Below are 25,590 nucleotides of genomic sequence, written 5' to 3' on the forward strand. Positions count from 1 at the left end.
TAGAAATGAATACATATTATTATAATATATATAGTATATGCATATTAACATAAAGGTAACAATTTGCTATAATGTAAAAAGTTACATTAGAAAAGATTTAGAGAATTTAATTCAGCCGCAATTATATTATATTTTTTTTTGATTTATGAATATGTAATTGGTTTATTAATAACCCTTAATAAAGGGTCGTTAGTCTAGTTAACCCATGTATAACCTTTGTGACAATTTATCGCTATTGACTTGCCTGGCTTCGTATTGACACATCGCATTAAGACGATTACGATTGTATTCAATCGTTTACAATTGAATACGATAACATATTACTATAGAGTAAACCAAATTGCTCTTTTTTGTCTGTAAAGATGTTTTAGTTTTTTTTTTATTTATTTTGAATTGACATGGATGCTTACGTTTGTGCTCAATCGTTTGTAATTAAATGCTAAGATTGTATCATCTTAATTGAGTTATTTGTTTTTTTTATCGTATTAAAAATTTACAATTATTCAATCAAAATATTTTTATTCAAGCAGGCTCATAAATCATTTTCATGTCATGTTACAGTATCGGATTAAATGTTACGCTGTGTTCTTTAAACAATAGAAATGGTCGTTTCAGCAGCTAAAAACACAATTAAAAAAAGCTTTAAATTTTAAATTCTATACATAAGCAAGTGTGCGTTGGAAGGTATCCCTAACCTGCTGTGCTTTGAGATTGGCGCATAGTTCTTCGAATTCTGTGAGAGAGATGCCATTCTTCCTCGCATCGCCGTTCATGCTGCCGTTGACGCCACGACCGCTCTTACCACCATTATCGTAATACTCTTCGATCATACAGCGAACCTGCAAGTGTCATTAATATCATAATTAATTAAAGTATCTAAGTAGGATTAAGGGAAATTAATACTTCGTGTGGGGCCTATATAGCCAATTTGTCGCCTTGAGAGTCAATTTTCATTTACTTCTTACGCAGTTTTGATTATTATAATCCATTTTTTTATTTGCAACTAATTTGTGAGTCGTCATGAGTATTTTTAAGAAAAGCGAGACAAAAAGGATATATGTAATACGTACATTAGAATCTTCGATTAAGATTCACGTGTTCTAGCTAGCCACTGGGCACATGGATTTGAATAAAAACATATATATTCAATGTTATCTCAATTTTATATACGGAAAGAATTTCGATCGATAAACCCTTATCGAAATAATTAAATTTAATTTATTGTCGTATTGGTTTGTATGATCTATGCATAATATAAAGTTATATGATTCGTCTATGTTGAAATAATTAAAAGTTTTTATATTGATCGTCAATTCAGTTGTCGTAATTTGGCCTTGTTGGCCTATTGGGTACGAGATACTGCTGAGGATTCCGAGATTCTGGTTTCTCATCAAGAAATTATCAGAATCAACCCGCTGTATGCAGTTGGTAGTGTTACAGTCTCGTGCCCCGGAAAGCACGTAAAGCCTGGTCTGTTGCCCGTCAGTCAGTTTGAGTTTTTTTTTTTTTATATCGCCGGGAGGGCAAATGACTCTACTCCACCTGATGGTAAGTGGTAGTAGAGTCCAAACGCGACGACGGCCAGTACAGACGGGAAAAACGTTCTGCACTAGCCGCCTTCGCCTTGCCGGCCCGCAAGATGCCTCTTCACGCCTCGTTTGAAGGAACCCGGGTTGTAAGAGGAGGGGAATACGTGAGCTGGTAAGGAATTCCATTTTTTGGAAGTGCGACAAAGAAAGGAGTTGCCAAATTTCTTTGTTCGCGATGGAATTGATGTCACAGTTAGGCGGTGACATCGAGAACCAGCTCGCGTGGACTTAAGAAGGAAGGGGGAAGCAGGAATTAGAGAGAATAATTCCTCAGAGCACTCGCCGTGATACAGTCGATAGAAAGCGCTCAGTGCTGCTATCTCACGACGCAATTGTAAAGGTTCAAGGGTGTTTGTGACCTTTACGTCGCCAATAATGCGTACGGCACGTCGCTGCAACCGGTCCAAGGCCTCAAGTAGGTACTTAGCGGAGCCATCCCAAAGGTGCGAGCAATATTCCACGCAAGACCGTACCTGTGTTTTGTACAGCAGGCACAGTTGTTGTGGCGTGAAAAAGCGCCGCACCTTGTTCAGAACTCCGAGCTTCCGTGAAGCTGTTTTTATAACAGCCTCGATGTAATCCCTTGGACTAAGGTCGCAGCGAACGTCAATCCCCAGCATGGCGATTTTGCTTTGCATCACCAGCGGAGTAACACAGAGGGAGGGAAGAGGGGAAAATGTTGACTTTTTCGCCGTGAGAGCGCATACCTGTGTTTTCTTGGCATTAAACTCAACAAGATTATCAGAGCCCCATTTGGCGATGAGATCTAACGTCCTATCGAGTTCAATGACAAGATTCTCCCGCCTCTCCTCAGTTTCCGCCCGCCCAGCCACTGCGCGTCCGTGGTATCCACCATGCACTGTACTATCATCTGCATAGCAATGTATGTTCCCAAGGGAGAGCATATCATTGATATGCAAAAGAAAGAGTGTGGGAGATAGCACAGATCCCTGGGGGACCCCAGCATTCACTACATAGAATTGTGAAGCGCAACCATCTACTAAAACACGAAGGCTACGCTTGTGTAGGAAGCTGGCAATCCAGGTGCATAGCTGAGCAGGCAGACCATATGCCGGTAGCTTGGAGAGAAGACTTCTGTGCCAGACCCTGTCGAAAGCCTTGGAGATATCGAGGCTGACAGCCAACGATTCTCCATGCTTGTCGATAGCTTCACCCCAGAGGTGTGTTACGTACGCTAGAAGATCACCTGTGGACCGTTTTGGTCGAAACCCGTACTGACGATCATTAATTAGACAGTGATCTTCTAGGTAATGGATCAGTTGGTTGTTTAAAATCCGTTCCATCACCTTACAAAGTACTGAGGTGATAGCTATTGGCCGATAATTTGCCGGGTCAGACCGATCCCCTTTTTTGGGAACCGCTTGCACATTAGCTCTTCTCCAAGCCTCCGGCACACTTCCCGAAGAGAGAGAAAGTTGGAACAGGCGCGTTAACACAGGAGACAGCTCCGCTGCGCACTTCTTCAGCACTATGGCTGGTATTCCATCGGGACCGCTAGCTTTCCGTACATCAAGTGATTGCAGCTCCGCACGCACATCACGTTGCCTAATTTTAATGTCAGGCATCGTATGGCCACATGCAGGTATTGTAGGTGGCAGTGCACTACAATCATCGATGACGGAATTGTCGGCAAAGAGTTTAGCCAGGAGATCAGCTTGCTCTTGCGGACTGTGAGCTAGCGATCCGTCCGGATTTCTGAGCGGTGGCAGCGAAGGTTGGCAGAAATTGTTTTGCACAGACTTGGTCAGACGCCAGAAGCTACGGGAGCCCCTAGGATGCGAAACAAGGTCATGACCAATCTGTACAATGCGCTATGCATCCGCTCTCGTGTATGCCTTTCTACAGGACTTGGAATTTTTATTATAGTTTGCTTTGCAGTGAGTCAATGTTAGATGCCCCGCTAATGCAGCCGTTGATCCACTTGCGATATGCCGCCTGCTTAGCTGATACAGCATCGGCACATTCACGAGTGAACCAACGGTTACGCGTACTCCTACTGACGAGATCTGAGCTAAGAATGTAGTATTCCATTCCCAGCATGATCTCGCCAGCAACAGCAGCGGCACTAGCTGTCGGGTCATTCCCACTGAAGCAACGTTCCTTCCAAGGGACCGACGCATAGTAATCGCGCATACCGTCCCAATCCGCCGACTTATAGTGCCAAACGCGACGTTTGCATACCGCTAGTGGCGGCAGCTTGGCCTGTGGCACTCTGGTAGAAATAAGGCTGTGATCCGAAGAGCCAAGAGGAGCCTGAACCACAACCTGATATTCCACCGGGTGAGAAGTCAGCAGAAGGTCCAGTAGAGAAGGTGCTTGCCCATCAATGTCTGGGATCCTGGTGGGCTGATCAACCAGTTGGGTCAAGTCATGTGTGAGAGCAAAAGCATGAGCAGTCCTTCCAGCATGGTCAGTTTTGAGGGATTTCAACCAGGATTCGTGGTGAGCATTAAAGTCCCCCAAAAACACCAATTCCGCGTTAGGAAATTGCTCTTGCGCAGCATCTGCCACCCGACTAAGATGGTCAAATAGTCGGCTTGTCTCCAAGTCACCATTGTGGGATCTGTAGAGGCACACGTAGACTCGGCTCTGACGAACCAGGTCCACACGTACCACCAACATGGAGAAGGAGGGGTCCTCCAAGCAGCGCAGTCGGTGACAGCAAACATCCGTCCTGACGAACAAGCATACTCCGGCTTTCGCTTTGAAGGATTCTTCAAGCGTGTAGCCGGGATAATTAAGGCAGCTGGTATCGGCAGGACGGAGTATTTGTGTCTCCGTGAGAAACAACATTGCTGGCCGTGCTGTCTCGAGATGGTGGTGGACAGCGTTGAGGTTAGTGTGGAGTCCTCGGATGTTAGAGAACTCGACCTCAAACAGCGAGGGTATGGTGGGGGTGAGCACCGCTGTACGACCGTTATTTCTTTTTTGTTGCGCCATTTGGGAGAAATTAAATGGAAAAGAGACGTGAAGCGAGCGATGTATTGCCACGATAGGGATGGGCAAAGTGTGGAGGCGTGTTTCCCCAAGTGGTTGCCAAAAGGAAAAATACACTGACCCGCCGGACGGAAGGGCCCCCGAACCCCCCCGGAAGTGGCCGCCGGGACCCCACCTACCGGTCACCAACCGGCACGACGGTCCACCCCGAGATTATGCGTGGCCTGGTGGGGCAGCCTCACGAGCTGGTTAGGCACGCTCGGGCCCCTGTACTATGCCACGGGCGGCCAGCGGAACAGCCGTTTCTTCGGGTCTCCCTGACCGGCAGGTCAATACAGTTTCCCCCGGCATTGGTTCAACAGCCGTCTCCAACCGGACCAACACCCATCGCGGCAATACTCGCTCGGGCTCTGGCTGTACGCTGGCTGACCTCGAAACGCGGCTGCAAGCCACTTCACGAGTTTTTCACCATGCGTACGGTGGTAACAAGCCAGGCGGATGTTAGCATCCTACCACCAGATGAGCAGATGGTCGCTCAGATATCCCTTAGTCGCCTCTTACGACACCCATGGGAAAGAGAGGGGCAGTGAAATGTATTCTTTCTCCGTCACTGCACGGATAAGCCTAGAACGGAGTCTGACACATTGCTAGAAAACAGCTGTACATATTTTAATCATTGTATTGTGATAGTGTATAACTGCTTACAATAGAAATATTCATATACTATATGAAACTCGAAGTGAGAAAAGTAGTGCTGTTCTGAAAGAACTCACTTCATAACTCACCAGCGAAATATTGACAACCGAATTATATTGATATAGTATTTTATTCTTAATACGGTCGGTTATAATAGTCAATGTCGTATATCAGTTTCTGATATTTCACAACCATTTTCTGCGGTGAGTTTTGAGTATGTTCTTACATAATAGCCCGAAATAGCTTGCTAAATTAGCAGGCTGTAGTGGCGTGGACTGATCGTTTCTTTGAATGACCAATGGTCGTTAGAGCAGATTAGTCCTGGATGGAGACCGTGAATAGGCCAATGCCAGAGCACCAACCGGTTGGACTAGGGGCTTTGGTGCACTTTGGGAAATATCTATACCCAACATTAGACGGATATTGCCTATTTAGGCAATGTTGGGTATAGATAAGATAGATAGATAGATAAGATGTTGGGTAGAGAGATTTTTTTATGTACATAAAAATCGTGACTCACCTTCCAATGTGGAATTTTGTATCCAACGCTGTCTAATGCTTCTTTCAGTTCCTTCAAGTCAATACTGCCGTTGCCACTTGTGTCCAGCTGTAAATAAGATACATTTATTGTTAACACGTGACCTCAAATATATTATTAACATTATTATAATATTTTTATATATAGCCTCGACGAGCACATATATATATTATATTATGTTTAAATATACATATACTTAGTGGTAGGGCAGTGTGCAAACCCATTGAGTTGGTGTCACCTACTCACCACGAGCGGTACCACCTAACTTTTTTAAATATAAAATAAAAAATAATTATAAGTAATAAAGGAAAGCTACTTTGCGGATATTGTACCCATTTTCACTGATTAACACGCTGGGCAGATTTCGGTACATAATATAGGCATATGAATATTTTTTGTAAGTAATGTCATCATCGTTAGTTGCAAATATGTTTATAAATTGTTTCCAGCTTAATCGGTAAATATACTCATGATATCGTTCACAGCGTGAGCTTCGTAAATCGATTAAGTTATATGAAAATAATGTATGGTCGATATGTTCCTATCTATTTACTTAGTTCCGTAAACTGGGTGGTAGCTAGTATATAATATATAAACTTTATATAAGCTTATATATAAGCTTTAATATAACGGAAACATAAAAAATCAATACGTATAATACAATAAGGAAACTCAAAAAGGCATCAGCAAAGTATTTATCGAAAGAATTAATCATAGGCAACATTGATCTTTCTCTCTGTACGCGAAGTAAAGGCTTTATGTTTTATTTAACCACAAAAAAAATTGCTATATTTTATTGTTTTTAAATTATTTTTGTTTTGGGATAATGATGATCTCTTCGTCTTTCGGTCACGGCGGCCAAGCAGCAGTAATGAGCAGTTGTAATGTAGTTAATGTAGAAAATGTCACATAGCGCCGTTGTTCTCTGCTACCATATCCCGACGTCTGTGTGACTATTAATATACTCTTAGAACAACACGCTGCGCTCATGCTAGTTTCGCGTCGCCGTCCCGCCCCGACCGCTTTCTGACCAGAGCTTGTTACATAAAAAAGTAACAACCCATAAACATATCACTGTTATGCAAAGACATGTCCTCCTAAGGAGTTCCTCTTTAACGTGTATTCCAATGTTTATCTATTTCTATTAAATATACTTTAGAAGTAAATAAAGCAGTATTTTCAGAGACTTTGTATAGATAGCTAAGCAACCTTTACCGTGTCTTTGACTTATTGACATTAACATACTGAATACCAACCAAATTTACCTTAAATGTTAATAGCATCGATGCAAATTTAGCTTTTTCAAGTACTATCAAAATCAAAATAAATAGAAAAGGATAAATTAAAAAATAAATATAAATAATAGTTAGGTAAGCCTTTTTTAAAACAAGCTTTTATATGGCAGCCATTTTAAAATCGTATTGTTACCAACACCGGGTGTGTGAAATTTTACAATTCACTTGCTTTGGAATTATTGTGGAATTATTTTAAAAATCAATTGCAATATTTGATCCAAAGATACTAACAAAATAAAAATTAGAATTTTCATTAATATGAGATTCAACAGTAAGTATCGTATTAAGAAGAAACTAATTAAAGATAATTGGATGTACAAATTCATTTAAAATAAAAAACACAAACAATAATAAAAGTGTCAAAAGGCACGAACGCGAGTCTATGATATAAAATTGCTTTCATAAAAAAACAATGGCAACACAACAGCGCTTTTATCATATATATACACAATATCACAAACAAATATTCATAAAACTTTAAATACCAACGCAAACAATACATTAACTAAGTACTAATTAGTTTATTTTTATTCATAGAATTACTTACACTAAAGATATTTTCATTAATATAACAAGGCCATAACAAACTGGAACAACGTCGATTAATTTACTTAATTAGGCAAACAGCTGACTTCAACAAGAGTGTCAATAAATCTTTCTATGTATAAATCAATACATGCATTATTTATATTATGCGCGTATAATCGCATAAAATTGTAAGGAATAATGTTTAAATAATTGATTTATTAATAGCATGGAATAATAATACATAATTGAATAGTTTTATTTTCACTGGTGGTAGGGCTTTGTGCAAGCTCGTCTGGGTAGGTACCACCCACTCATCAGATATTCTACCGCAAAACAGCAATACTTGATATTGTTGTGTTCCGGTTTGAAGGGTGAGTGAGCCAGTGTAATTACAGGCACAAGGGACATAATATCTTAGTTCCCAAGGTTGGTGACGCATTGGCTACAAGCGATGGTTGACATTTCTTACAATGCCAATGTCTAAGGGCGTTTGGTGACCACTTACCATCAGGTGGCCCATATGCTCGTCCACCTTCCTATTCTATTATATATATATATATATATATATATATATATATTATCCGTTTGTATCGACTTGACGTATCTTCCAAGAACTTTTGTTAACAGAAAGAATAATAATAATAATATCCTGGGACATTATTTACACACGGCCATCTGATCCCAAACTAAGCAGAACTTGTAAGATGAAAACCAGACAACTGATATACTATATATACTACTTTTCTTTTGTAAATACATACTTATATAAATAATTACATCCGACTCAGGACAAACAGATATGTTTATGCACACAAATGTCTGTTCTGGGTGGGAATCGAACCCACAACCTTCAGCGTGAATGGCAAGTATCTACCAACCACGCCAACGACCCGTCAAAGAAGGATTAAAGCTGAAGTTTAAGTGTACACAGTGTTATGGCAATTTCAATGGTGTTATGCTTTACAATTACAATTTGTATAAACAAAATTGCTCATTTACTATCAAATTATATTTGAGAAAAATATGAATATGCTTTAGGAATTCATCAAAATTACGTAAATAAAAAGCAGTATCGTTTCTATTTCACGATGAGTGATAAATTTCCATTGATAAAGCCATTATCAATGGAGTTTAGGCAACTGCGCAGGATATATTATAGTGCACAAGTATAAAGATATATATGCCCTCTCTATTAAATTAAAATTTACAATATGAGTTAATTATATCAAATAAACGTTATTAATATATGAATACAAATATTAGCCGTGACTGAATATAAATTGAAAGGAATATTTTTTGGACCTTGTTATACCGTATTTGTTCAAGACTGTTTAATATTTATGGTAATGAGAACACCGGTGCAGTTTTATTTTGGCGCCATTAAGCGTTTTTCTCAAGGTTCGTCTCACTATATTCGGAAGCTATATTTATGTTTACATGTAAACGATACTATTGTTGTGAGTTTTCAATGTTTTATACAAACATGTTAATTTTTGGTATAAAATACGGAGACAATAAGGGTATAAGTGGTGACCATTATCAGTAAATATGTGCATTGTAAAAATGAATGAACTAAATTACACAAGATATCTTTTGAAACTGTCATCTTCTATAACATAGGACGACAAGTGTACCGCAGACTGAGTAATACCTGTTTGAAGCGGTAGGTACCGCATTTGTTTCAATAAGCGATTACCGGATCTTCCGTGATAGACTTTAGACTATCACACTAGGCTTGACCCTTATTTAAGTTCTTCAAATAGCTTTACATCTTAACCAAAATTACTATATTACATAAGTTGCTATATATCTTTGAGTCAGATATGATCTTAACAGAAGATTACTGTGAATTACCCTGTGTTTAATTTATGTTTATAATTCACATCGTGCTCGACATTGAAGGAAAACATCACGAGGAAAACTGCATTTGTCAGTTGAAACTATGCAACACATGTATACACCTAATTACATCCAAGCGCGAATTAAGAATAAGCTCAAAATCCTAAAAAGACAATCCAACGATGTACTTTAGACAACGTATGTATGGGACATATACAGGATACCTTTACTGACTCATAACCATAAATATTTTTAATATCTAAAAATAAAACTATGGTTAATTAAATAAATAGAATGCTACCAATGCCAAAAATAATTTAAGATATCACCTTTCACATCGCTAGCAGACCAGTATACAATTAAAATACATTTATATTCGAGAACTTAACTTCAAATAACAAGGATATAACGTTCGTGTATTACTTAAAACATTCATACAACATAAAGGCATAATAAAAACTATTGATTCTGTGTGACAATTGAACAATAACATGTTTATTTAATAATATAACAGCGTAACGTGAATTAATCATCAATGATATGTATGATAAAATGCGAGTTACACAATCATGACGTTAGTTATAGTAACGGATCATTAGATACGTTTTTTTTTTTTTTGATAGGCGGAAGGACATATTGGTCACCAAATGGTAATTGGTCACCCAATCATTTGGATTTTAAGAAATATTAACCGTACATAAAATCTCCCAATGCGCCACCAATATCGAGAGCTAAGAAGTTATGTCTCTTGTGTTTGTAGTTGCACTGGCTCATAAATCATCCAGCCATGCTGGATGATTTGTACTTTGTTTTATTAAGCTATAACCTCAGATGAGCACATATTTTTTTACGTACAATATAATAATTTAACTTTCTACAATTATTAACTCATACGGGATCCTTTAACTGCTGGGCTAAGGCCTCCTCTCCCTTTTGAGGAGAAGGTTTTGAAGTAACCACGCTGCTTCAATGCGGGATGGTTTATTCAACACATGAGCTAGAATTTCAGTGAAGAAAATTCAATTTAAATATTCAAAAAATGTTATAAAGAAACAAGTTCCAATATAAGTTTTGTACGAAAGTCTATGACGAATAATGTTTTCTCGAAGAAGCTACGCTGCGTTTGCTTCAAAATATTGTAACAAGGTCAACCATTTGTTACTAGTTAAACATACATACAACATACACTTGTTATATTAACGTGAATAACGTTACATAACTGAATAAAAAATGCAACATCGTTAAGGAATTAATGTACGCGTTTACATAGAAATAACATTCGAATATAATTATGTTGCTCTGGAAGTCATAAATAGTTTTATATATAAGATTGGGATTTTTTAAGTCATTCATTGGATGCGTTGACAGTATAGTGCTTTGAGCAAGAACATACGCGCTGGGTAGGTACCACCCACTTATCAGAAATTCTACCGCCCAAATAGCAATATTTAGTACTGTTCTGTTCCGTTTCGAAGAGTGAGTGAGCTAGTATCCAGGCACAAAACATATAACATCTTAGTTCCCAAAATTGGTTGCGTATTGGCGTTGTATAACATGGTTAATATTTATACTAATATCTATGGGCGGTGGTGACCACTTACTATCAGGTAAAAAACTTATAATATAATATCTATGTAACAATTAAATAATTACAGTAACAGCCTGTGAATGTCCCACTGCTAGGCTAAGGCCTCCTCTCCCTTTTTTGAGGAGAAATTATGGTGCTTATTCCACCACGATGCTCCAATGCGGGTTGGTGGAATACACATGTGACAGAATTTCCTTCCTTGTTTTCCTTCACCGTATAGCACGAGATGAATGATAATCACAAATTAAGCACATGAAAATTTAGTGGTGCTTGCCCGGGTTTGAACCCAAGATCATGGGTTATGAATCACGCGTTCTTACCACTGGGCCATCTCGGCTTCAATTAAATTCTTTCTAATTAAATAATTAGAAATTAAAAAATATGTTTCTAGGTAAGGTTTTACTTTGGTTGTAATGAGCATGGGGATATTTAAAAAAACATAAATCTAATTATATGTGCCCGCATAACGCATAACCCACTTGATAGCTATTCATGAACAAGGCGTGGTTATATATAGTGTACAATCTAGATCATTTATAAGAATACCATTTATTCCCATATGTTAATGTTAATAAATTATGAAAATAAATTGATAAATACATTAAAACAATTAATTGATACTTTAATATATTTAACTGCACTATGATGAAGAAAATAACTAATATACAGATTAATATTATCATTGCAATAATTGGAGACACGATAACCTTCGTCTGATATCAGTGTAATTGAAAAGTACGCCGACCTATTAAAACGGCCGGACGTGGACCGTTCAGCTTTTAAGGTCAATATCAGATAGACAACAAGCTCATACGCTGTATGTATAGTTATGTGTTTGTTACGACTATTTTACTTTTAATTAATGGTTCTTTTAATGTATGATATATACTTGTTTGTTTAGTGGCTTATAAGGCAACATATCCCGAGGTTCTGGGATCAAAAAAACATATTGGATTTATCTGTCGTGAAATTATAAGCAGCAGCTGAGATTTTGGAAGTGAACAGTGTTAACACTCTCGTGACTCGGAATTACTCGGAGAGCGCTAAAAACGGTGGGTCGTGCCGCTTACGCCTTTTCAGTCAAGTCATTTTTGCCGTTCCATTGGGTTATGAGAATGCGTGAATAAAGTTGAATTTGCGTATATACTTTTGTACTATAGTACATATACTCCTGTGTAATTGGTTAGTCTCCCTTGAGAATGGTCTTTCGAAAATCAATTTTGGCCATGAGGACAAAATCATTAGATAAGGTTATTAAAAAATAAAATATCAGTTTTTAAATGGCCTGATATGTAAAGGCCTAGTATGGAAAGGATTTAGAGCGAATTTATGGTAGCTGTTCTACGACGGCATGGCAGTCCTCTTGATATTTTCGTCCAACAATGAGCGCGGGATGTTTTATAAATAAGAAGTTTTTTCACTAAGAAACGACATAAACACTATCTTGGTGATCTTTGTAGTTACGAACAAAGTACAAGGAGTCCGAGAGCAGCTGCGTTCAAAATGAATCATATCGACGAGAGATGTTATGATGCTTGCAATGGAATATAAGTTGTTATGTATCTAATAAGTAACCTGACTTATACTCGTTCAAATCAAGAATTGTTAAATTTGCAGCAGGAAGCGGCGATTACGTTTTTAGATCTTTAAAGCTTGCTAATAGAGGCTAAGCGTGCGAAGCAATTTTCACATGATTAAGCACACGAACAAAGTAGCAGGAGTCAAGCGGCAGCTGCGTATAATGTTCATAAGAGCACGAGAATAAAAGCCGCATACTAACTTAAATTAATAACACTTAAATAATTTATTTTTGACAAAGAATGCTAAAGATCCCATTTCTAGATATAGAATTATTTTCCTTTAAAGTATTTGAAATAAAAACTAAATATAGAGATACATACTGCATTGTTTTTACAATTTTCGTGAAATCATACGTATCTATCGATTTGAGCTAAAAGGATCGATGATACTTACAATGAGATCTAAGATTTCTTGCGCTTGAATCCGGTTTATACTAGTTCAATCTAGATTATATACAGCAATACAATGCAGGGAAACTGGTGTGTAAATCTTCACCTAGAGTCTAGACCCTTTTTTAATGCTGGAAAAACGCGTTACGCGTTTCCCCCACGGGAAAAATGGGGGGGCTATGTGGGGCTCGCCGGTGCCAGGGCGCCGAGTGCGCCCCGCACATTGGAATACTCACTAAAAAACCAGCGGTACCCTTTCCGTCTTAACGAGGAGCGCCTCGGAATCGCTTTCGCATTCTACCGTGACGCTCTGAGAGAGTCTAGACCCTAGACGAAGCTCCACATTTCGGCACTATTGCAATTACTTGAATCATCTAGCCGAAATGAAGGCGAACTATCAAACAAACTCACAAATATTACTTAAGTGACGATTGACGGCAGTGACCGTTTCAAAAATAGTAAATAACTTAGGATTTAATTAGAAATTAATATGTATATTACATATCAGTAACAAATTATTATATTTTATTTCATTTACTTATATTTCATTAAATAATAAATAACTTAAGGTTTTAATAAAATATAAAAGTATAAGGTAAATTTATAGAAATGAGAGCAGGTAAATATGTAAACCTAGGGAAGAAGATGCAGTGGATAGAACATTTGAATCTTAATTAAGATTACGGGTTCTAACCCGAGTAAGTACTAATCAGGTGCTTAATTCGTTTCTCGGTGAAAGAAAACACCGTGGAGAAACATGCATGAGTCAGATGAAATTCTGCTAAATGTTTATCCAAGTTTAAGGCGTGGTGGCATAAAACCTGCACTTTATCATCGCCTGTCACCGTCACCGTCCACGAAGCCTTTGAAAATCTTTGTTGGGTTCTCAAAGCCAACGTAAAAGTGAATATCTATTTGGGACAGATCAGGGTGGCAAACACGGTATCAGATTATTTTTTTATTATGAATATGCCTTTTCTATAAATACACCGTGGATTTTTTTTAATTTCTATTTATTTATTTGTTACTTAGTTATATTATGTGTCTGAAATACCTAATTATGTCCTGAATAAAGTTTTTCTTTCTTTCTTTCAAAACCTCTCATTTAGAGGACAGGGCTTTGCCTAGGAGTGGGTTATTAACTAGCGGATACTTTTTTATTAATTCAAAAATAAGGTCACATTTGCATGTGGTATAAATATTTTTCTACCATCAATTAACAATAATACCAATTACTTAGGTCCCGTGTATGACAATGTGTAAATTATGTAACACAGAAATAAAAGAATTGGCAGATTTGTACGGCTACTTGCCTGACGCCAGAACTTCTTGGATTCTAAAGCTTCTGCTGTTGAGTTTCTTTGAATATAAAGTTTGTTGAGAAACCGCTGATGGAACAGATATAGCTAATAGAAAATAGCAGCCAGCTCTTACTTTACCCACCGTAAATTAATATACCGTGACGAAGGTCAAAGAGCACAAGTTCTTTATGGCAGCTACTGGATTTTCTATTGGGCTAATTACCAATTGTCTCGTCCGATTTAGTCTCATCTATGTCTTTCTAACTAACATCGAATCATTTAAACAGTCTCTTTATATAATTCTCGTATATAAACTACGTGACAATTACATGTACATAATAAATTATAAATGCATTCAACTAACTAACTATTAATCAGTCAGTCAGGAAATATACCAAATAGGCCCAAATAGGGATAAACATCATTCCCCTGTTCCATTCCATTTACTAATAAGTATGCGGTTATTCCTCATACTGTTATAAAAATTAAATTATTATAAGAACGAATGATTCACAAATGATTCATTCGAGGACATGTCTTGTTTACATAATATAAATGTGTTATGTATTTAACATGTTATGACCGTTTTTGTTTCGTTTTCGTAACGCGTGAAATACGTGGAGGAATATTCATGAATGATTTTTAACCACTAATTAAAGAATTGTGATTTCAGCGTTGGGTGTTATACTAAATATAATAGAGTAATTATTTATACGCTTTATAAATCTAAAGTTGAGAGACGAGATGGCCCAGTGACTGGAACACGTGAATCGTCCTCGGAGATTCCTGGTTCAAATTCGGGCAAGAACTACTGTTTTTATTTGCTTAGTGTGTTTATAAGGAAATTCTTGTACAGGTGTATCCACCAATGTAGAAAGAGCTCTGAGCATTCCCACCTCTTGAGGGGAGGTAGATGCTTGGTGGTAGGGCTTTGTACCACCCATTTATCACATATTCTACCGTCAAACAGCAATGCATAATGTTGTTGTGTTTCGGTTGGAAAGGTGTGTAACCAGTGTACCTATGTACCCCTGATCAGCAGTGACATATTTATACTGGTTGTATTATTTTACTTGATATAGAAATGTATTAAGAGACTTAACAATTTGGACATGCTCAGCAACGACGTAATGAGGGCAACAAATGTGCTTTCTACAAGGCTATTCGAATACGAATATTTGTACAATTACATGTACGAATGGCAAACTTGTGAGGATTCGCTAAACTTCGTCGGGAAGCCACGTCGTTGTTTTATATATAGGTGGATAGATGACCAAACCTAATGGTAAGTGGTCACCATCTTAGACATTGACACTATTCCTTACTGAAAGCAACGCCAACTATGAACTATTTTAATTTATTTATTTTATAAATTGAAAAAAACTACTGCTATTGACATTATAACGACTGTTACGTAAGAAAAAAATATATACAATCACTAAGATTATTATTATTTAATACTTATAATCTCGACATGGAAATAGCATTACTTAATTTGTTTATCGTTTGATAACAAGGAAACGAATTGTAATCTTTCTTTTTTTTTAATACTGGTAGGCAATTTGGTCACATCAGTATTGCTGATTGGCGGTAGAATAATCGAGAAGCATATCCGACATATTGAATTTGGAATCATTCTATTTAATATAATCATGGATTGCTGGGAAATGAAAAATACATACATACACAATATTTATACGAATTTATATGTTTACAGAAAGTATACGAGTATATACGAGATATAGTTTCGTCTTAGGCTTATCCAGAAGTTGAAAAGAAAAAATATAGGTACCCTCGGGTCAAGACTAAAGTTACGTCGTTCATATTTCAGTAAAAATTGAGTTATTAAATATAATGCGTTTCTTGTTATCGATCCCGATAAAAGTAACTATCTTGGGTGTCTCAACTCTGCAATACATTTTACAAACGTGAAACGTGCCTCAGACAATCACTATAGTAAGCTTTATAAATACGAGAGACATTACGTACATACGTTCATTTACAATAAATAACGATATTAAAGTTGTCCCAAGCTTGCCATGTAAGAAAATTGCAATTTTAATACAGATAAAAGTTCAACGAGATTTTTTTTCTGTATCCTTTAACTGTCTGTCGCATCGCTCGGTCGGGTCAAGGACCCGAGGCGATGCTAATTCGATTAGAGACCATTGACCCACTACGTCAATGGCTCTGGTTTAATGCTTATCCAATACAAGAAATGATTCGTAGAAACTATTGTTTTGATATTTGTTTTTTTTTTCGTTCAATATAAAAATTTATTGTGGACGTATATTTGAATTTATTTATATTTTTTTGAAGTTTGATATACAATGTATGAAGGCCATGTTTGTACAAGCACTTAGTATAATTCGTTTAATTAAAATAAAATTCTTTCTATCTGTTCATTTGTATATCTTTTTTTATTGTTTATTTAATGAGCTTCTAAAATTTGTACAAAAATGTAGATATATTTTAAAAATAAAACAAACATATATGTATAATCTTCATTATGTATTCATTTATATGTTAAATATTTTCGTGAATCTAAGAATAAACTATATAGATAATATTATGATTTATACGTATGTTATATATTAGGAATCATAAATAGTAATTATTCAAATTAAAAAAAAAAAATTATCAATGTAAGTGAAATAACTAAAAATAATTGAAACAATTTACACTATTTTCATAAACAACGAAACGCTATCACAAGCAATCTGCGAACAAGGTTGATAACTGCATACGTAGGACCATTGCATACCGAATATTGCAACCAAATCTATATTCATGTACTTGATTATCTACTACGTACAGTTGATATGGGTCGCTGATAAAACCTATTGAAATTTTAAATGTCTCAGGTTAGAATCAATATTATTCATCGTTATTTAATTTTGAACTATATGTCTAGTATATTAGACGTCATTTTCGCTAGTTTTAGTTGAACAGCTGTATAAATAGTATGTTTTGTTGTAAGGTTAGCATGACAGAATCGTTGTATGGAAATAAAAAGTTTAGGTTCGTATTATTAAAGAAATATTCGTTATTATTTATAAAACAATGTTATAATAATAATGTCCTCCAGATCGATTGGCCACGGCGGCCAATCTCAAGAGAGATTAGCCAATTACGCAGGAAATATTATGAGGCACAAGTGTGTGCGCAAACACAGGTGCACTCTCTATTCCTTAACTCTCATAATCTCCTGACACAACCTGAAAGAGTTCAGGCGCAGAACCAATGGCTTTACGTGCTTTCCGAGGCACGGGAGTATACACACTTCCAACTTCCAGACTCCGGGATGCTACTGAGAATTTTCTGACAGAAAAACCCAATAACTTTTTATTGGCCCGACGTCGGAATTGAACCCAGGACCTCCGGGTCCGCGGCCTTATATCAAGCCACTAGACGAACGGGGCTGTCAAAAGTTAAACGAAGTTATATATCTTGCAAATAACATGTAGGTAATATTTCTATTATTAGAAAACACACGGTGGGGCCGTTTTCTTAAACTATTTTCAAATTTATAATATGACTAGCTCGTCTCGGTTTCGCACGGGTAAATAAGAAGAAAAATGTATTTTGGATAGGATTTGCGTAAAATCCGTTCTCAGTGAGCGACAACGTCAGGGAAGGAGTAACTGTGACAAATATAAAGTCAATCTGGCGCATAGTTTAGGAGATCTCGTGATTAGTGATATTTCGCTAAAGTAGGGTACTTTAATAAAATTTATAATAATTTAATTAATAAACGAGTTATACTTGGTATATAATTTAAATATAGGTTAGAATATTAATTCGGACGTGTTGCTTGTATTATTCTCATAAGGGTAAGTAGCTGTCGTGTTAAAACGCTATAAAACTATTTACTGTCATATTACAATTCGATAATATTAAAGCATGACGTCATCATGACTCACGTTGTATATAATGACATAGGGACACTAAGGATCTATGAAACCTTATAATAGGGTGCAAGTTAATAACATTTGCGGTTAACGAGTTATAATGGAATCCGCTTGCAGTCACGTCTAGTTATGACAAATGAATTATTGAATTACATTTAAATATAATTAAATTTTGTATCAATGCACATAGTTAATTCAAGAAAATGAATAAATATTTATTTAATCGAAATTCTATTCCAAATCAATAAAATCTCTGCGTCAAAGTTTATTATTAACGTTTGAATTTTTAAATATATTAATAAATAGCTACCCGGCCTGGCTTCGCATGGGCAGAATAATAGTCTACGTGAAACAATTATATCGTAATATATATAACTCTATTGGTTTACGCGGTGAACGCCAGTAAAACTACCAGTCGGCATTATTATTTTCGACATCATCAACATTTGTCATCATGTTTCAGCCAATTTTCAATATATATGCACCTAAACCTTCCTGATGAATCACTCTGTTCATTGGTGAAAGCCGTATGAAAATCTGTTCGGTGGTTTTTGAGTTTATCGCGTTCAAACAGACAGACGAGGCTGTATTTTCTGTTTTTATCACTAATATAAAAATACAGCAATAGACCATTATTGTTGTTGTTGTATTAATGTTCCATAGCTGAAAAAATAAAAAGTACCTGGGTAGTGATTTTTTCCTATTAACATTTTAATTCATCGCATATTCTACCGCCAAACAGCATACTACGTATCGCTGTGTTGTGATCCGATTTCGAAAGGTTTCGAAAAGATTATGCTATTTTTTTAATTTAAATTTGAAAGTCAGACTGTAAGAGGGCCATCTGAGGCACCAGCGTCTAGACATTGACATTATAATATTAACCACCCCTTACATCGCCAATTTCCCACCAACCTTGAGAAATAAAATATAACGTCCCCTTACATCGCCAATTTCCCACCAACCTTGAGAAATAAAAAATTACGTCCCCTGTGCCTGTTCTTACACTGGCTCGCTCACCCTTCAAACCGGAACTCAACTATACTAAGTTTTGCTGTTTATCGTAGCGGTAGAATATGTGATGTCGGTCTTGCACAAAGCTAAGCCAAAGTCCAACAAGACAGGCAAGATATGCAAATATATTATAATCATATCAGATATTAGGTCAGAGGTGAACAAATAAAAGGCCGGACATCTGCTACCTGCTACCGGACGCTCGTAAGTGGATCACGAGGGCCATTATTAGCATCCTTTAACTTGTATTATAACGTCACCGGTTAACGGTAACTTTAATTATAAGAATCGTAATGCGGTTGTACAGTTAAGTATTTATTTGAAGAGTGATAAGTCATTAATTGTGTGATTATAGTGTTTAATTGTCAAATATTTTATGTTAAGAGCTTCAAAGTTTCATATTTTTTTTTTTTTTATAGAATAGGAAGGTGGACGAGCATATGGGCCACCTGATGGTAAGTGGTCACCAAACGCCCTTAGACATTAGCATTGTAAGAAATGTCAACCATCGCTTATAGCCAATGCGCCACCAACCTTGGGAACTAAGATTTTATGTCCCTTGTGCCTGTAATTACACTGGCTCACTCACCCTTCAAACCGGAACACAACAATATCAAGTATTGCTGTTTTGCGGTAGAATATCTGATGAGTGGGTGGTACCTACCCAGACGAGCTTGCACAAAGCCCTACCACCAGTAAAATGAGATATAAACTTTAATACTAAATAAAAATTGTTAATGTCATGTAATGATGAAGTATTTATTTTTCTATATATAGAGGTATCGTATATATTTAACAATAGAATCTATTAAAGGATATATAGATCTGATTTCCATTATACATTTTAATTTAGATTTTGTATGATTTTATATACATTATGCATATAAATACGATTTTACGAACGACTTAATTTCCAAACAAGAAAAATCAGTATAAAAACAATACACGCGAACCGTTGCAAGAACGGACGGACGGATGAATTTAACGGTATCCGATTTGAAACTCATTCGAATTCATCCATACAATTCAAAATAGAAAAAAAAAACAACGAACAAAGGTTGTAGTTAAGCAATGCAAAAAATCGTAATCATTATAATGCGCAGTACAAGCACGAATGATTCAATCTGGTCGCCTGTATGTCTGACAAGTTCTGAGAAGTTTAGAAACAGCATAAGTTATCCTCTAATGTTGCCCATTAGATCCGGCCTTGGCCCCGCAGCGGCTACTTAATAAGCCCATAATTTAATCTGATTGATAATTGACAGTGTTTGGCATTTTTATTAACGTACGCATTATAAATCTTATTCATATATTGTATTTTAAACATTAATTTAAGATTTCTAAACTCTAGCACATTGAAAAAGTATTATATGTTTTGATTCGTGGAATTTATGTTGTCATGTTTATTACAAATAAAATTACAACATTGTCACAGTACAAAACGGGATCTTCCCGATTGTTGTTCATCGACCATTTGTTGAAAATTTTTATATAATATTAAACTTAAAAACAAAAGTTAAACATTTTTACTGTTTCACAAGAAAAGTCTTTATCTTATGTATATATAATCCATACACAGAATTTACTGTATATTTAATAATTTTACTGGTGGTAGAGCTTTGTGCAAGCTCGTCTGGGTAGGTACCACCCACTCATCAGATATTCTACCGCAAAACAGCAGTACTTGTTATTGTTGTGTTCCGGTTTGAAGGGTGAGTGAGCCAGTGTAATTACAGGCACAAGGGACATAAAATCTTAGTTCCCAAGTTTGGTGGCGCATTGGCTATGTAAGCGATGGTTGACATTTCTTACAATGCCAATGTCTAAGAGCGTTTGGTGACCACTTACCATCAGGTGGCCCATATGCTCGTCCGCCTTCCTATACTATATAAAAAAAAAAAAAAAAAACATTTTAATTGATTATGTTGTCATAATTCGAGCAGATACACTCGAATAAGAACAAACGATATAACTACGAGTGTTCCTTATAAATTTCCATCTTTCCAATGTTCAACAGGAGATATTAATCTGATATATTGCGGAAACTCTCGGCAGAAGTTTTATTAACAAAAGTAATATTTATACGACGCGCTCCATTGTCGCCCGGTCGAGAGAATGAAGGTTGGTGATAATTATCTTTAAGTGCTCTCGAGGTGACACAAAGCAGCTCTGATCCTTAAAACTGATATGACAAAAGAGCTGTTGCATGTTCCATCCTTAACGTAATTCTCGGTACTTATACTTACATTTTCCCTCACCGATACATAAACGACCAAACATTAACGTGATTTAATAGTTACGGCACGTCATTTTTTCTAAGATTACCGAAACATTAAGCTGATTGTAATCATGTATTTGAATATTTAATTGATTCAGAATATTGAGTCAAATATTATTCATAAACTTTATTCTACTTATTGCAGGTTTTGAATGATTGAGTTAAATTTTGTTCTTTCCATTTAATATATTGCCCGCATACATCCATCAAAGGTCAGGTCACGATGATTAACGTACAATAATATGTGCTGAGAAACAGAGCATGGGAAGCGAGCGGTAAACCTATGTATGGTGTATGAGCGCAGTGCGCCGGCGCACGGAAGGTTCGCACGGTATTTAAATTAATGTGGAATCTGACGGTTGCCACGGATATGTTTTGAGAATGTTCTCGAACTCAATAAAATATTTGCATTACAATGCAAATTAATAGACTCAAGTTTTAATAGTTTAAATGATCCATTAGTTATCTGCTGAAATAATTAATGAATATATTTAAATCTTCAAATACCTTTTTTTATACCTGTTAAGAAATTGAGCAGTATGGCAACAATATTTCTTTACTTGGTGTTAGGGCTCTGTGCAAGCATGGTTAGAAAACACCCACTCATCACTTATTGTTGTTGTATTCCGGTTTAATACGTTACTCTGGCTCACTCATGAACAGCCAACCTCACCAGGCAACTGGTTTAGACGACTTACCATCGTGTCGCACATTTGTCGGTCCGCTAACGTAACAGGAAACATTAAAATTTTCAGAACAAGTGATTGCACAAAAATGTCAACACTTTCAGAAACGCTCGCGAATGGATTATTCAGAAAGTATGCGATTTATCGAATTACGATCAAGTGATTGCGCTGCGATTTTTTTTTTGCATAATTCTGAAACTCGAATTTGTCGTAGTTGGTAAAAAACAAAATGATCACAACGAATTAATAATATTGAAAAAATAAACTAGCAATGTAAAAATTTTGTTAACTTTTGGATATCTTAGAATAGACTAATTTCTTAAAATTAACTTAAGATTTAACGATAGCATATTTTAAATTTTCGTATTCAAAATTATAAATTGCCTTTCTATAGATTTATTTTTTAAGTAATTTTTCTATTGGGAATTAATATAATTAGTTAAATATCTCTTTGTAAAAACAATCTTCTATCTGACAACTTATGTTACAACAATTATGAAATACAAATAATAAATACAATGAATAAATAATATAATATGAACTATGTACAAAATTTTATATGAATCAGTTAAATGTAATTGACTAACGGCCTTATTTATTAACGTTGTATAGCGAGTGTTTAGTTAAATAGTGCTGTCTTCTTCTTTCAAATGTCAAATCAATAACGACAGAAAGAGCGAAATCAGAATTCAAATAAATAGCCGCTAAGCAAAGTTTATAAGCCCGTTAAATTTCTGTTACAAGATTTGACCCTCACACACACAAACATTTCACCTGTTAAAAATTAGCAACGGTCATACAACTGCATAGCTTGTTTCATTTCTATTTGAACATTTGATTATAATTACGAGAATCAGAGTGCAATTAAAGACCAAACCATGTCTAATGACCTGAACGACCTCTTGTAATGAACGAGCATTGGTAATTAGTGCCACTTGATATTTTCATATGAATGAACGCTTTGTTCTATGAGAAAATAGGATAATCAGAGCTTCACAGCAATGTAAATTCGTGATATTAAAGCAACGTTTTAATTAATATTATGAGTTGAGTATATAAGAACTAAAATTACCAAGTGGCTAGTATCTTAAGCAAAGTTTGCGGGTTCAAACTCGGGCAAGCAATTACTTTTCATTTGCTTAATTTGTACTCACGGAAAATATCGTGAGGGAAGCTTCATGTATCGAATGTACTTCTGCCACATGTGTTTGGTAATTTAAGAGAAGAGGCCATTGCCCTATATAGAAACATTTTCAGGCTGCTTCTTTTTAAATTTGATCTCAATTGATATTATAAGAAGAATAAACCCATTAATGATTACTCATCTATTTAATATTGAATTGAATATATTATAGACATTTATACAATTTGTCTGTCGATAAAGTTATATTTAGAATGAAACAAACAAAACAGAGGTCCAGTCATCATCATTTACTCTCGGTACTGTTATCAGTATCCGTTAAAAGAACTAAACGTGTCACATTGGTCATAATTGCAACGATGGTTGTAATTTTATTTATTTATCTACTTAAACATAATTATTATATTTATAAGTATATGCATGAGAATGGCACCTTAATTTATTACATACAAAAACCTTCACATAGCAAATTCAGTAAGCGTTAGTTAAGAATTCTGGTTTGAATGTTAATTGAGCCAATGAAATTTCAAACACAAAGGACATATCATTTATACTAAAAATGATGTATATTAAATAAATAAATATCCTTGGACATTACACACGGCCATCTGATCCCAAACTAAGTGCTTGTACAATGGAAACCAGTCAACTGATATACTACATATACTACTTTTGTTTTGTAAATACATACTTATATAGATAATTACACCCAGACTCGGAACAAATAAAACATGTTCATGAACACAAATGTCTGTCATGGGTGGAAATCGAACCTACAACCTTTGGCCTGAAAGGCGAGTATCTACCAACCACGCCAACCGGCCCAAATCATTATTTACATACAGTAATAAGGTACATTATTTAATTTTTAAAACATATTTATCAGTACAATATAAATAAATTAAGAGTCGAATGTCTTGACCATGTGGGTGGTTCAAGCTTAGTCGGAATCCTAACGGCAACAAGCACACGTTATTATAAAAATATAAATATTTTAATAGTCACTTTGTGACATACGATTGATTTAAAAAAAAAAAGAAATATAAGTAGAGAAAATAGCAAATAGCCACCTGATGGTAAATCACCACCTACCACATAGCCCTACCACCAATATACTGGTGGTAGGGCTTTGTGCAAGCTCGTCTGGGTAGGTACCACCCACTCATCAGATATTCTACCGCAAAACAGCAATACTTGATATTGTTGTGTTCCGGTTTGAAGGGTGAGTGAGCCAGTGTAATTACAGGCACAAGGGACATAAAATCTTAGTTCCCAAGGTTGGTGGCGCATTGGATATGTAAGCGATGGTTGACATTTCTTACAATGCTAATGTCTAAGAGCGTTGGTGACCACTTACCATCAGGTGGCCCATATGCTCGTCCGCCTTCCTATTCTATAAAAAAAAAAAAAAAAACCACCCACAAACATAGGCATTGTAAGAAATACTAATCATCCCTCCAACCTTCGAAACTAAGATGTCCCTTCTGCCTGTAAATACACTGGTTTACTCACCGTTAGTATATGTAATGATTATGTATGTAGGTAGGTACCTTATCTATATTAAATGTTTTTATTACAATATACATAGTACTGTAAATGTAGTTAATATTTTCACTTTTTCATAACAATTATACAATTAAACCTGTTCTAACATATTATATTACAATTATATCTTTGTTTAGTTTTGACATCTAACGAGCAGTTTTCTTTTCGTTTTCATTTGTACAAATGTGCTTTAAATAAAACTAAATTCAACTTTAAAATCATATACATAAGATGCAATATTTATTAAATATTTAATTTGCGAATGACAATAGCCATGTTTACAATTTAATTAATGTGTTCAAGACACGCGAGCCTTAATAAATTATGTACGTGTACAGAGATGAAAGTGGCACTATTGAGGCAGATATGACTGGAAATTTGAACACGAATAAAAATAATTATGTACTATTTCATTATTATTAAAAGAAACGTGCTGTGCACGCGGCTTCGCCCGATATATCAATTTGTAGAATAAATATATAAATACGCAGCAGATGTTATAGTGCATAATTATCTATTTGCCATTCCAACGGACGGCAAATCGTCTTTAAGTGCTTTCCGAGGTACTGATGTGTACATACTTTAAACTTCAGACTCCGGGCTGCTATTGAGATTTTTTTGACAGAAAAAACCATTAACTGCAGTGGGCTTTGAACCCAGGACCTCGGGATTTGCGACCTTACATCTAGCCACTAGACCGAGGCAGTCAAGTG

At 35.9% G+C, this 25,590-nt stretch overlaps 1 protein-coding gene across 1 annotated transcript in view; it reads right to left on the minus strand.

Annotated features, from left to right (window-relative positions):
- Positions 1–25,590, minus strand: part of LOC126777856 (plastin-2) — a 57,569-nt gene that overhangs the window by 12,086 nt on the left and 19,893 nt on the right. The window contains exons 2-3 of the mRNA XM_050501094.1: positions 5,764–5,850; positions 696–839 (exon numbers count right to left, since the gene is read on the minus strand). Of these exons, the coding sequence (XP_050357051.1) occupies positions 696–839; positions 5,764–5,850 (231 nt within the window). The remainder of the gene's footprint in view (positions 1–695; positions 840–5,763; positions 5,851–25,590) is intronic.

Source organism: Nymphalis io, chromosome 24 (genome assembly GCF_905147045.1).
Source record: "Nymphalis io chromosome 24, ilAglIoxx1.1, whole genome shotgun sequence".
NCBI lineage: Eukaryota > Metazoa > Arthropoda > Insecta > Lepidoptera > Nymphalidae > Nymphalis > Nymphalis io.